Source organism: Alligator mississippiensis, chromosome 16 (genome assembly GCF_030867095.1).
Source record: "Alligator mississippiensis isolate rAllMis1 chromosome 16, rAllMis1, whole genome shotgun sequence".
Taxonomy (NCBI): Eukaryota; Metazoa; Chordata; order Crocodylia; family Alligatoridae; genus Alligator; species Alligator mississippiensis.
In genome coordinates, this window is record NC_081839.1 from 30,057,185 (window position 1) to 30,070,369 (window position 13,185).

Genomic DNA, 13,185 nt, shown 5'->3' on the forward strand with positions numbered 1-13,185 from the left:
GTACCTGCCACTCCCAGCAAAGGCCCGCGTGTAAGTGAAAGGTGCCCAAAGTTCTTTGGAAACACAAATCAGTCTTTATTTGAATCCTTCAGGCCAAATTAAGTAGATTTAGATCTTAGCAGGTTAGTGGCACATTTGCTTGGAGTCTATCATAGGTAGGCAGGTAGTGGAAGCAGAGGCCACCTAGTTTTCTCCATAAAGGGATGCCCCTCTCTGGCAAGGCTCCCGGGGGCCTTGTGTTTGCTTAGGACTGTTATTCCCCTCAAGTGACAAACCAGACTACTCTGATTAAGAGGTCAGGCAGTCTACCACCACAACAGGGGTGGCGTTTCATGGCAAGAGGACTTGGAGGCTCAGGAAGCAGGTGAATGACCACCCCATTATGTGGGCACACTGGAGCAGAGTCCTCAGAAGTGCAAGACTGATGAGAACATGCCGGGGATCAGAAACATCCTGATCTGGAGCTCCTTGAACTCCAGAGACTCATCTGTTGTTGGCCAAACCCTTAGCAAATGGTACCATGGCGCTGCTTGATTGCACGACTCCAGAACACTACAGCGTTTAGCAACGAGTCTGCACATCCTGAACCATAACTGGAGACTGTTTAAAGGTGCAGCAGGTGTGTCTCCTTACCAGACTCCGCTGACACACCGTGTGGATAGCGCTCGAGGCGCGATGGTAGACCCTTGCTGCATGAACCCCCCGACTGGAAACCACAGGCTGTTGCCGAGGGAGTACTGATTCACCAGGAGATTGCACCTCCCTTGCGAGCAGGGATGGGGGCTGTACCACTCGTACGGTGTCAATCTGCAGTGTCAAGAAACAAGACATGAAGAAACACTGATTGCAAGGCAGGCAGGGGGAATAGAAGTGGGGAAGCCCTCACTATCCTGGAGGCAGAATCATTAGGCAGGAAACTCTTTGCTGGCAAATGGTGCCAAGGGGCTCATAGCAACATTGTGCAAGAGGTTTGCAGTAACACCCGGAAGCCCCCAGGCTTTGTAATAAGATCTGCAAAAGGTTTGTGAAGCTTTCAAGCAAATCCCAGCCTGGGCCTCTGCTTTGCACAAACGACAACGCAAGTGTGAAACGCGCATGGATCAGATGCGAAATCAGGTGCCATCCAGCAGTTTCCGCTGTGTTTCTCTAGTTGGGGAATTAATGCCAATGGGGAGCTCTAAGCCAAACACAAGGTAGGCAGGTCAATGCCAGAAAGAAAAGCCAGGCAAAGGTCTGGCATGGACCAAGTTCAAATCCAAAGTGGGGCACTGCTGTTTTCAAAGAGCCTTAGACTACCGAGCTCATGGGAGCAAGTCAGGAATCTGCATGGGGCACGTTGCGAGATGGTAGCGTGTGCTAGATAAATGTGGGCTGCCAAGGAGTCATCCAAATGACTACTGCTCACATCTCCAGACTAACATCTGCTTTGCTTACAGGCTAAGACTCATGCTAGGGACTGGCAGAGCTCATGGGCATCACAGACGAAGAACAATACGGGCACCCTGCCTGTGAATCAAAGTGGGGCTCGTCCTCCCCCCCGAGCTCTTCCACTTCCTCTCCCTTCTGCTCTTATTCCACTCCCTGCTTCCAAACTATCATATTGCTTCTCCCCTCCTTCTGTTTGGGTGGAAAAATCATCTGATAATGAGGTTTGCTCCCACTGCCAGCATCTGGTCTCGGGCATGCACAAGCTGTCTGGTCTGGCTGGAGAGGCTATTGCACCTGCAGAGACACCCTCCTTGAGTCAGTCTGAAATTGGGTTTCACATAATGTTAATTGGTATTAAGAAAACCAGAACCCAAAAGGCTTGGTTTACTGATCTTATGGGCCAGTTACTATTCCAGCTATTAGGCACCTGAGTGCCATCTAGTCTACCCTACTCAAATCCCTGAAAACCTGCCAAAACCCAAAGCAATGGGCCCTTTGGGTCTCTGCTTTTTCCGAAGGGATGTGTGATGAGCATTTTTTCATTGAATCAAGCAGGGTGGAATAGGATCACATTTAGACACCTATCAGATGGAATAGGACCTAGCCCTATGACCACAGCTTGTGCTGGGAGCCGGGTGGGGACTTTACTGCCTCACACTGAGATTAACCAAAGTATGGTCTGTGTCTTGATTTCTTAATTTCCTCATGCCTTGCTGTGACTCCAGGGAGCTGGAGTTAATCTCTGGAGGCTTCCCTTTATTGGTTTTCAATACTGTAACGACATCCTGACAGAGGCTTTTCGGCAACTCACAAAGGTCACAAAGCCCAGCTGTGAGCTGCAAACTCCCGGGCACTTTCAGAGACTATTTAATATGGGCCGGTCTTCATGGAGAACATGCAGGAGCCCCACTTTAGTCATGTTTAAAACATGCAGAAGAAGGTTAGAGTGGCTCAGTCCGGAGACAGCGTCTGACTGCGTTATTAAATGGTTTACAGAGCTGTGTTATTGAGGCTATAACAGGAGTCTGAAAACCATTAAAACCCTGTCAACATGACAACGTTAGCCAAGCCAGGGGACCTAGCAACAGCATGCTTCTCTTTTGTAATGAGAACTGGGTATTTGCTGTGCCCCGCACAAGTGTTTAAGCCTTGGGCATATCTTTAGCGCACCACCAGGACAGTCGCGCTGTGTCCGAGGAGCCCATCTGTGCTACCAAGCAGAACCGCTTGGGTACAGGGTCAAGGCGAAGTGGAATAGCAGCAAGGTCATCCCTGCTGCAATGGGGCATGTGCTGCCAGCAAGCCCTCCATGATACGATCTAAGCCTGATTTCCATGGGCCATACAGAACCTGACTCATTGCCCATCAAACAGGGGGTAAACCACAAGGCTCTAGAAAGATGCCGATGCATTTTCTGTACAGGCAGGAAAAGCCAACCCAGGCATGGGAAATGGTTGCAAATTCATTTTAGGAGCTCGATGCCTTGCTATCGCTGCCTGGATCGACCAGCCTTGTTGGTTTCTATTCCTATGCCCTCTGGGACTTCCAGGCTGCTTCTGGCACCGGCCAAGACCAACGCAGCCAACCACACGCACCCGAATCTGTCTGATCTGCTCCTGCCCCTGTCCCATGGTGACAATAAAGGCAGGGTAAAGGTGTACCTTACAGATAAACTAAATCAGAGATGCATAAGCTTTTGTGAGTTCAGGCTCACTTCATCGGCTGCTGCGAAAGGAGAATTGTGACACTGCCAGCTCTCCTCACTGGGAGTCACCGGGCCGCCATGGGCATCAGTGGGACGTGCCTTATGCATGCATCTGCACTGCCCAAACACAGACATGGGCTGACAGAGGAAAGCTGGTGCTAGGACCCCCTTACCCAGGGTGTAACCACTCCCGAACTTTTGCACAAGTGCTTCCCCCCCAGCCGAACCCTTCCCCGCATCCCCCCTCCACCAGTTCTCAGCTGCTGGCACTAGGTGGCACCATCAGGACGGGAAAGGAACGGCAATAAAAGTAACAGTACCGAGCAACGAGGAAGAGCACGCAGCTGACCGCCAGGTAGGCAAGTAACATGAAGAGCCAGACACCAGGAGAAAAGGGATCCAGGAAGGAGAAGTAGCCCGGTTTGCGCCCCTAAGATGGAGACAAAAAAGAACCCAGTGGGTTTCCTTTCTTTTTTAACATCAAAAAGTCCATGCTACAGAATAATACAAGGAACCGCCCAGAGCGGACGTGACTGTGAGCGGCAACAAGGTGGGGCTAGGAAAGGCAAACCACGGAGGGACCAGAAAATGCCCTCAGGGGAAGCAGGGGGGACAGACAGCAAAAAAGGAGCATGGTATAAACCTATGCAGCAGCTCACTGGCCAGTATGCAGCTCCCCATACAGCAGCTGCCATCTTCGTGTACAGCAGGAATACAGGCAGAGAGGAATAGCCAGGACGGGTCACACCAGGGCTCCCCTAAGTCCAGCCTTGTCTCGAACGGCGGCCAGAACTTGCCCCTAATGGAAGCTTCTTCCCGACTTTCATTGATTAGAGGATGGCTTTTGCCCTGCAGTTTGAAGGGCTGTATCCCCATGAGCAAAATTCTCTGCTAATTTAACTTAACTGAGGGTGAATTTGACCTAGCAGTTTTATCTTACATTTCTATAGCACCCTTTCAACCTGGGGGCTCTTAAAAGCACGAGCCCCAGTTTTGCAGCCTTCAGTTCACACAATCGATCCTTGCAAAGTAACCCTGTTGCAGGATAGGGAAACCTTCCTGTGTGCAGAAAGGAGGGTTGGATCACGCAGGTGAAAAAAGGAAAATGGGAGATAAATATTTTCCCTGAGTTCCATGCAAAAAAAGGAAGCATTTGGCCATCTTTTCCTGCTGCCCTTTCAATGTTACTTTTGTGCAAAATGCTTATTTTCCTATCGGGCAATGTGTTTCTTTTATCTTGTGGAAAGACTTGATTGTTGAAACTGTTCTGTGTTTTCAAAAATATAGGTCAGACCCCTAAAGCCTACACACAGAGCACTAGGGCACCTCTGAAATGCAGCCACCTCTGGGTTGGACAGGGCATCCGTCAACCAGACCCACAACATGTTGCCTGCCATTGGGGGAAAGAGGGGAAAATGGAGTAAACTCCAGCTGTTCTGGACTAAACTCCATTGAGGCTTTAATGTCCCTGCAGAGAAGGGAACAGCTAGGCATTGAGGTCCCGACACTCCCTTAGGCACCGTCGGGCCTCAGCACTTGTATAGACAAACGGTTTGTTTTTAAGTAGGAAGATGGAAGGATGAAGGGCTTCTCCAACCCAGCTGGGATTTGAACCTGTGGCTCGCAGGCCTGGGTAACTTCTGTACAGACCACTTAGTTCATCTCGCTATCGATAGCATTTCTCTATTCATTTTGCTATCAATAGCATGCCTGAGCTCAAAGCCGGCTAAGCGTTAGATCCCCTGCAAAGCTTCCTATATTCAAGTCAGGCTAGAAAAGGCCTCCCTTCCCCCTGGATCTTCTTCTGGAAGATGTCCAGGCTTCAAGAGTTAGACCCCAAGACTGGTCTATGGAGCCATTTATTATGGCTCAGCTGGGTCCTCTGCTCATTTCTTACTGCTCCCTTGCTCCAGTGCTTGCTGTAGGTGGGCACCAGCATTTGCTGAGCTCAGCTCACTTAAGCAGCAATCCTTCTGCTCTGCTCTTGGGAGAAAGCTTCCCGGGAGGCAGCTGCCCAGTTAAAAAATGGCTGGATTAACACAAAAGGGCCAGCTGAGGACTCCTCTTCGACACGCAGCCATGGCGTTCTCCTTTTGGTCCCCATAAACTAATAACAATTCATCATCTCTCAACCCAACGGCAGGGCACGTTGGCAGGGCAGTTGAGGCATCGTGCTCTAGCGGTAGAGGCATGCAAAATTAAGTCTCACTCTGGATCCCTGCTGAAAACCATCTCCAGTCAACCCAGCTGCACTTAGCCATAGTCATTCAGCTTGGGGTGTCAGAGGTAGCAGGACGTGTTGCCGGCCACGTTGCTCCCTTATCCGCCTCTGGCCTCAGAAATGGGCACGCCTCAACCACATGAGCCCAGTCAGGCCCTTCACACCTGGAATCTCATTAGCCCCATGAAACCTACTCCCATCACGGATCAAACACCTGATTGGTTTTTAACAGAATTTCATCCTAAAATAAGGCATTTTTTTTGCACAACATTTCTCAAGAAAGAGAGCTGTAACTTTCCCCCGCAAGCCCAGAAATGTGACATTAAGTGAAATCTTCATGAAAAGCTTAGCTTGGTACTGCAGTGCATTGATTTGGAGCCACACTGGATTTATACACATTTTTTAACTTTGGAAGAGAAACACTCGGGATTTTGCTGACAAACGCACCCATTTTGGAGTGAAAAACCCCTCTGCCCAATTTGCTGTGGTTCTGGGTGGCATTTCAACCTCAAGGCAATAACCAGGGCCACCACAATTTTCCTTAAAACTTTTAAGGCAAACCAGGGCCAAGTTTCAAGTTGAGATAAACTAAACTAAACCACTTATGCCAATACCCCAAGCTGTGGAGAATTTTAAGGTTGGGATCTGAACACTAGCATTTGGGCCCATTTATATTTTCACTGGAGTCTGGCCTTGTTTTTTTCCTGTCGACACAAAAAACAAGGTGAAATCCAGTGTTTCTCACTCGTTTGCTCCAAATTCATTGAAAACCCGTCCTCAAGAAAAGATGCAATTCCCACCGCGGACTGTGCACCAACATGATTTGCTTCTTCAAAACACAGCTCTTTTTCCTTGTCTGGGCTCTACTGTGTGTGGCATAACATGCAAGTGAATAGGACAGGAATGAACTGTGTAACAAACTACATTCTTCTTTTGTTCCTTCTTTCTTTCTTTAGTTAATCACCACACAGTGATCTATCCTTTTTTGTATCCTTCCCAGAAACTTGGAGACAGGCAAGATGAATGTGTGACAGCCAGCACTTGGAACTGAACCAGACACCTCCAGAACTGAACACATCATCTCGAGGCTTCAGAGAGCCAGACATGGGGGAGGGGGGATATAACAGCTATGCATTTTTCTGCAAATGCCCTGATCCTCGAATGAATTGTGCATCACTGCTGGGTTAGAAAGGAAGCCCTCTGCCTACCTTCCTGGGGGAGTCTTTTCATCACCTCGGAGAAGAGAGTACGTGGCACACAGCATGATGAGCAGCAGGTCCTACAAAGCTTCGTGTTGTTCAGGGACCTGTCTGGTGCTGAGCGGTGAACACTGATGTGGTTCTGAACCTGCTCTAAGGCCCAAAACAGCCCTTAAAAAAATTGTCTTGTTCAGCGATGTCTATGTGAAATGATCCTTGTTGGCTCTACAACCAGGGGACACAAGGAGCTGAAAAGGATGTGGATAAATTAGAGAGAGTCCAGCAGAAATGGTTCAGAGGCTGGGCTACGTGACTTATGAGGAGAAGCTCAAGGAACTGGGCTGATTTACTCACCTAAGAGGAGATTGAATAGCAGCTTTCAAATACTTGAAGGGTGGTTGCAAAGAGGATGGAGCTGGGCTGTTCTCAGTGGTGGCAGACGACAGCACAAGGAGTAATGAATGGGCTCCAGTTGCAGCAAGGGAAGTTTAAGTGAGATATTTGGGGGTCGGACTCGATCTATTGAGGTCCCTTCCGACCCTAACATCTATGAATTAGGAAGAACTTTCTCACTAGGAGGGTAAAGCACTGGAACAAGTTACCCAGAGAGGTGGTGGACTCTCCATCCTTGCAGGTTTTGAAGACCAGCTAGACAAAGCCTTGGCTGGGATGGTGTAGTTGGGGCTGGTCCTGCTTTGAGCAGAGGGTTGGACCAGATATGACCTCCTGAGCTCCCTTCCAACCCTTACTGTCCGTGATGCTATGACTGTATGAAAATGGCATGCATGAAATTTTGTATACTCTGGAGAGAGTCTCCTCCTCCAAGGCAGCCATCCAGATAGGTACAAACGGTTACCTCTGGCTCCTTAAGTACACTGCCAGGACTTTGTAAATAGCCTTGGTAAAAGAAAAAAAATAGCCTAGCCTTAAAAAGTCCAGGCGTTGAACACCGTTCTGGTGATGGTTTGGACCTGCCCAGTATCTTAAGTAATTCAGGGGTGCCAGAGATATGGCACTATAAAAGTTAGCATCATGACAATTGAGAGCTGCTAGCTACTCTTTTGGATCCGGAGACAGCAGCACAGAGGCTAAAATGACCATTTTCCCAGCGCTGACAATGTTCTCAAATCCAGAAGTGATCTCACTTCCCCTTTTCTGACTCCCACTTCAATAAAATCCTTTCTCTACGTGCTGCACCGCAACATCTCATTTCTCCAAGAGGAAATAGAGAAATGCTGTTTCCTGGCTCTGAAGAGGGACAGCAAAGTGGGTTGAGGGTGTAGGTGGGAAAGGTGTATCCTGCTGAAATGATCCATCTGACCAGAAAGCCTGTTGATAGTCAGCGCCAGGACCCGTGACAGAACTGTAAGTAGTTTCCGCAGCAGATGAGTAAGTATGAAGGATTGAGAGAGTGGTTAGTTCATGAATCTTGATGCCCCATCTGGACTCGGGTTGAGCCTCCAGACCCTGGCTGGGACTGCGTCCGGACTCCTGGCTCTGGACTCAGATGCCTGACTCCAAGCCTAACTAGTCAGCTTGAACGCCAATGGCCCCTTCAAGGAAGTCGTGGACCAGGAGGCATTGCTACCTGCCGCGATGTCCTTCCGACCGATTCCCCCTTTGGCAAATAAATGCTCGATGTCTTCACTACGTTTCTGGGGCAGTTTGTCAATATGTTACTGCGGCGAAGGAAATTGTATTGGACAAGCAGAGCCTGACAGCTTGAAGTTGGAAATTGAAAGCTGGCCAATGAATAACCCTCGCGACCCAACAGAGATACTCGTTTCTGTTCCTTTTCGGCTGGAGTCATTTTTAGGTTGACGCTATATGTTCTTTTCATTCACAGTAGCAGCAACTAAAGAACTGCACACCAGAGGGAGAATAAAGATATTCTGCTCCCACAGAGGGTGCCAGCTATTGCTTATCTGCTTTTTTGAAGCTGGGAATGAAAATAGGTGGTGTATGCCTGGTATTTTTAGCAGGTTCCAGTAGGGCTTTGTTAATTGTGAGAGCTGCTCTCCCTGTTACAGAAGTGTGTAAAATGCCCAAAAGCTTATGAAGGGCCTCCTGTACGTCTTCAACTGGAATTGAAATAGTGTGGATACCCTCCTCATCACATCTTGGAAGATTTTATGGGCCCCCAGGTATGACTGTGCTAAAGGAACTGTTGCCTCCCTTGGAGATGGAGGCAGCAGCTACTGCTCCATGAACATCCTTGCCATGGGATTGTTCTTCCTCCTCGGAGACTTCCTCCATCTGCTGAGCGTCTGGAAAGCATGCCTTAGGCTACTTCCTTTCTCTGCCTCTAAGCAGCTCCTGAGGTGATGCCCTCAAGCTATAGCCACAGTGAGGAGCCCTGGGGTCCAATCTGGCTGTGTAGGATTGCTATCGATGAAAGGAATAGGGACCCAACGCGGAGGATACGAGGGGATGGGTGAATATGCAGCTCAGAGGAATAGCTAGAATTCAGATACCGGTCCCAGCGTGCTATCAACTTAGTAGCAGGTGCTGACAAAAAAGAGGTGCTGATAGCCATCTCACAGTCTTGCTATGCATTCAAGGGGATGTGTCCTTGGTAAGTAATACTTGGTAAATAATACTACCAATAATAATAATACCAAGTGTCCTTGGTAAATAATACTAATTACTGTGTACAGTGTTCTCCACACCCTCCTCTGATTCCGGATGTAAAGTCTCCTTGGGAAGAGGCTGAAATGGTGATTTTGACCACTTCGGTACAGAAGCCTTACGAAGGGAAAGACCTCCAAGATTATAGGAGGAAGGATAGGATCATAAAAAATGAGAGCTGAAGGGATCTCAGGAGGTCACATCTACTCCAAACCCCTGCTCAAAGCAGGACCAGCCCCAACTACATCATCCCAGTCAAGGTTTTGTCTATCTGGGTCTTAAAAAGATACTTTTCCCCTACAATTCAAGGGTTTATCCAAGGGTATAGTTTGTAGCTGTGTTGGTCTAAGGCCATAGGCAGGCAAGGATCTTTGGGTAAATCTGATATCTTTTATCCAAGGAAGCCACTGAGGTAATTAAAGGCTACTGGGGGATATTTCTGGATACCACAGGAAGAAGAATTGCTTCCACCATCTATCTGTGTGGCACATCGCATAACGGCAACCCACAAGCAGGACTCTAACCCAATGTCCGCGAGCAGGACTCTAAAACAACCATTAATTGTATCCTGCTCTACTCCTGCTACATCCTTCCACCCATTTTGACAGAAAACAGCCCTCTTTCCAGTCTAAACACATCTGCTGAGAGCTCAGAGTCAATCTTTCTCCCCCCAGTCTTTCTCCTGTTTGCTGGACAGAGGGGCGGAGAAAAAAAGAACTCTTTTCTCTCAGCAGCCTGCAAGTCAGAAAGCCCATTAGCGCCCGCATGTCATAAATCCACACTTGATTATATCACAACAAGTGAAATGGAGAAAAATGACAGCCCCATTTGCAGCTGCCATATTTGGTTATGTGAGATAAGGAAGACATGTATAGCGTGGTGGTGGGCTTGGGAGGAGGAAGCGCAGGGGGGACGGGGCGGATGATTGGGAACTGAACTTAAACAGAATATAAAAGGAAGTCATTAAGTAGGGAGGGGACCAGGACACGGAGATGGCTCCTCGGCAGGAAATTTATTTGTAGTTATTTGTTAGGCGATGCCTGCTCCAAGTTGTGATTAACTTATGTCGGCTGCAATTTTCTACTTCAAGATGTGGGGAGAAGAAGGGTGGGGGCAGGGAAGGAAAGCATTAAGAGCATCCAGGGCTCTGGGGCTGCCTTTATCTGCTCCAGAAACCCGACCCTTAAAGGAAAACCAATGCAATTAGCTTGTGTTTTCATTGTTAAATACGTATTTACTAGTCGAATGAGTTCATTGCTGCATAGCTCTTAGGCACTGGCTTCTGGAGGAAGAGGGGCCAAATGGTTGGCATTACCTGCCATGATATGGAGCAGAGGGAGGGGGCTGGTGGACTTCACAGCCACAGAGTCCATTTCAGGGGACCAAGGTCTGGGAAGGATCATCTGTGGGCAAAGAGGTATGCAGACAGAAGTAGCTATAGACATCCACCAGCAGTAGGTCCCTACTGCCCCCCCACAGCAGGGCTGCAAGAACATCTGCAACTCCAGAGGTGTTGGGTCTGCCATAGGAAACTGGCTTTGAACTCTGAAGCGCCCATTTGCTGTTGGGGACAGAGAATAGGACTATACAATAGGTCCAATCCAAGAGGGTACTTCCTTCATCCTGATGCTTGCTACTGGGCCCTGCATAATTGAGGATTTGCCCCAAATCAGAGCACCAGGAGAGAATAAAGTCTGCAAAAGGCTTTCCAGGCTTCATTATTATTAATTGTATTTATGCCGGTAATGCCTATGGGCCAGGCAGGATGTAGCCTTGCTGCGCTAGCACTGTCTGAACACAGAGTAGCAGATGGTCTCTGCCCTGAAGAGCTTACAATCTAAACAGACATGGCAGATGTATTTTTGTCTAGCTTTCATGGCAGCACTAGCAAACGCCTTGCACTTATGGAGTGGATTACGTGCCCCAAACCTTGTTCTCTTTTCCTGACTTCTCTGCTAGAGAGCGAAGTAAGGCTTGCTACCTCCTGCTGCAGCGAGGGAAAGCGGACCGGTAAGTGATTTGCCTGTGATCACAGACTAAGCGGGGGGCACTGCATGTTCAGTCCATACCAGCAGCCCCCACTCCCTTGAGAAATGAGAGAAAGTAAGTGAATGAAGTAAGGAACTGCACTGGGGTCTGATCATAGCAAAGGTCTTGCAGACAAACCTCTAGGACATGCCTGGATTTTTTGGGGAGGACAGTACAGCAAGGGAAAGCATGTCTGGAGGGGGAGGGGAAGGGAGGAACCGGTCTTTACACATATTTGATCTCTCAAAGCATGAAAGGGTCCAATCCACATTGATGTGTTCGCTCATTGATCCTTCATTCTGCCCATACCGGAGAAAACCGAATTTTAACTAGGCTGTAATTACTTGTTTGTTCTTGGCAAGAGAAATCCAGCCCAGAGAGATGTGTGTGTGAGCCTGTTTATGCTACCACTGAATGCTGCATCCTTAACAGCCTTGTGAACTGAGAGAGGGGGAAGGGATCGGGAAGAAACGGCTTTAATTATTTTATCTTTCAGGTTGTTAGTGTGCAGCTGATGGGGAATCAGGGCCGTATTTCTTAGAGCATGTAGAGCATGTTTGAAACTGCAGATTGGGCATATTATGAACCATCTCTGCAGCAGTCTGCCCTGGGTGAGACACAGGAATGCAAAGGGCTTCAGCTGGCGTGAAGAGTGAGAAAATCTGGCCGCATCAGGGATTTATTAAAGTGAAAGGAGTGCATATTAGCCAACTAAAGGTGCCCAGTTCCAAATGGGCAAGGCGAAGGGGAGGTCTTAGGAGACGTGTGTCACTTTACATTGGGAATCGAAGCTGATGAGCTTTGTCCTGCTGAGCATATACATCTGCACTGCAACCTCAGAGTGCCCTGAGATGGAGGGCTCCCACCTGCTTCCATTCACATATATTACATTTGGCGATGGACCAAGCTGCTCCAGAAGGATCTCCTGAGGGCCAACCAGTGTCCTTCACAGATGCCAATAGCTTCACTGCATTGCCAAGCTCGGTGCATCTGAGCAAGAGCCATCAGATGGGTTTTGCACCCACTCTGGGGCATGCTGGGGATGTGGTGTAGCCGTGTGCTAAAAGAATATGGGATATAATGCCATGCTGGTGAGAATGATCACCCCTGGGGTGACCCACAACTACTCAACAGTGGGTTATAGACTCATGTCCTCCTAAAAGTAGGTGGGCACTTTCCTTCCACTCAAGTAACAGGGTACCCAGCAGAACCCAAGGGGGCATCTCAGACACATCAAGGAAGAGCCAAACTATGGAGCATCTGCCAAGAAACACGCTTAAGATAATGAGCTCATCAGCACATGCCTGATGCCACTGCAGTGTTAATTAACACAGCTCCCAGAATCACTAATCCATCTTGTGGCACCCTGGATACTCTAGGAAGGGCCAGATTCTGCCATACTTGCCTTGAACAGTGCATGAAACACCAGGTATGTTCTCACTACAGGCTCAGCAGTGAAGTGTAGACACAACCAAGCTAGCTTTAAACTAGCTGGCTCAGAAACCAGTGACAGTTCAGCAATTGGCTCAATTTGGACCAACTGAACCGGGTTTCAGGCTGGTTTCCAGCCTACATTGACGTCTGTACTGTTGTTGGTAGCCGAGGCAGCCAGCCTAAACTAGCTTGCGTGTGGCTAGACCATGCTGTAGTCACTTCTGTGCCGGTGGTGTAGACATATCCAAAATCAACAAGACTGCTCGAGCAGGGATGGTGTTACTCCATGTGAGCAATGAGTCAAGGCAGCAGATCAGGTACTGGGTCCAGAGTGCCAATCTCCTACTTTAGAAAAGTTCCCAATAAGCAAGACGACTCTTGAAGTCTCATGGGTGACCTCATGCAGATGCTGGCCAGACTCAATGCTGCTTATCTGCAGAGGTCTGGGGTGATGAGACTTGCAGATAGTGCGGCTACCCACTGATAACAGCAGCAATGCTCCTGCGCCAGCTGCATTTGGGGTTGAACCGGAGAGTGCTGGA

General features: G+C 48.7%; 1 protein-coding gene across 5 annotated transcripts in view; it reads right to left on the reverse strand.

Annotated features, from left to right (window-relative positions):
* Positions 1 to 13,185, reverse strand: part of GRIK4 (glutamate ionotropic receptor kainate type subunit 4) — a 282,987-nt gene that overhangs the window by 13,431 nt on the left and 256,371 nt on the right. For all 5 annotated transcript variants that reach the window (XM_059719504.1, XM_019487321.2, XM_006259689.4 and 2 more), the window contains 2 exons: positions 3,454 to 3,563; positions 634 to 807 (listed from right to left, as the gene is read on the reverse strand). In XM_059719504.1, the coding sequence (XP_059575487.1) occupies positions 634 to 807; positions 3,454 to 3,563 (284 nt within the window). The remainder of the gene's footprint in view (positions 1 to 633; positions 808 to 3,453; positions 3,564 to 13,185) is intronic.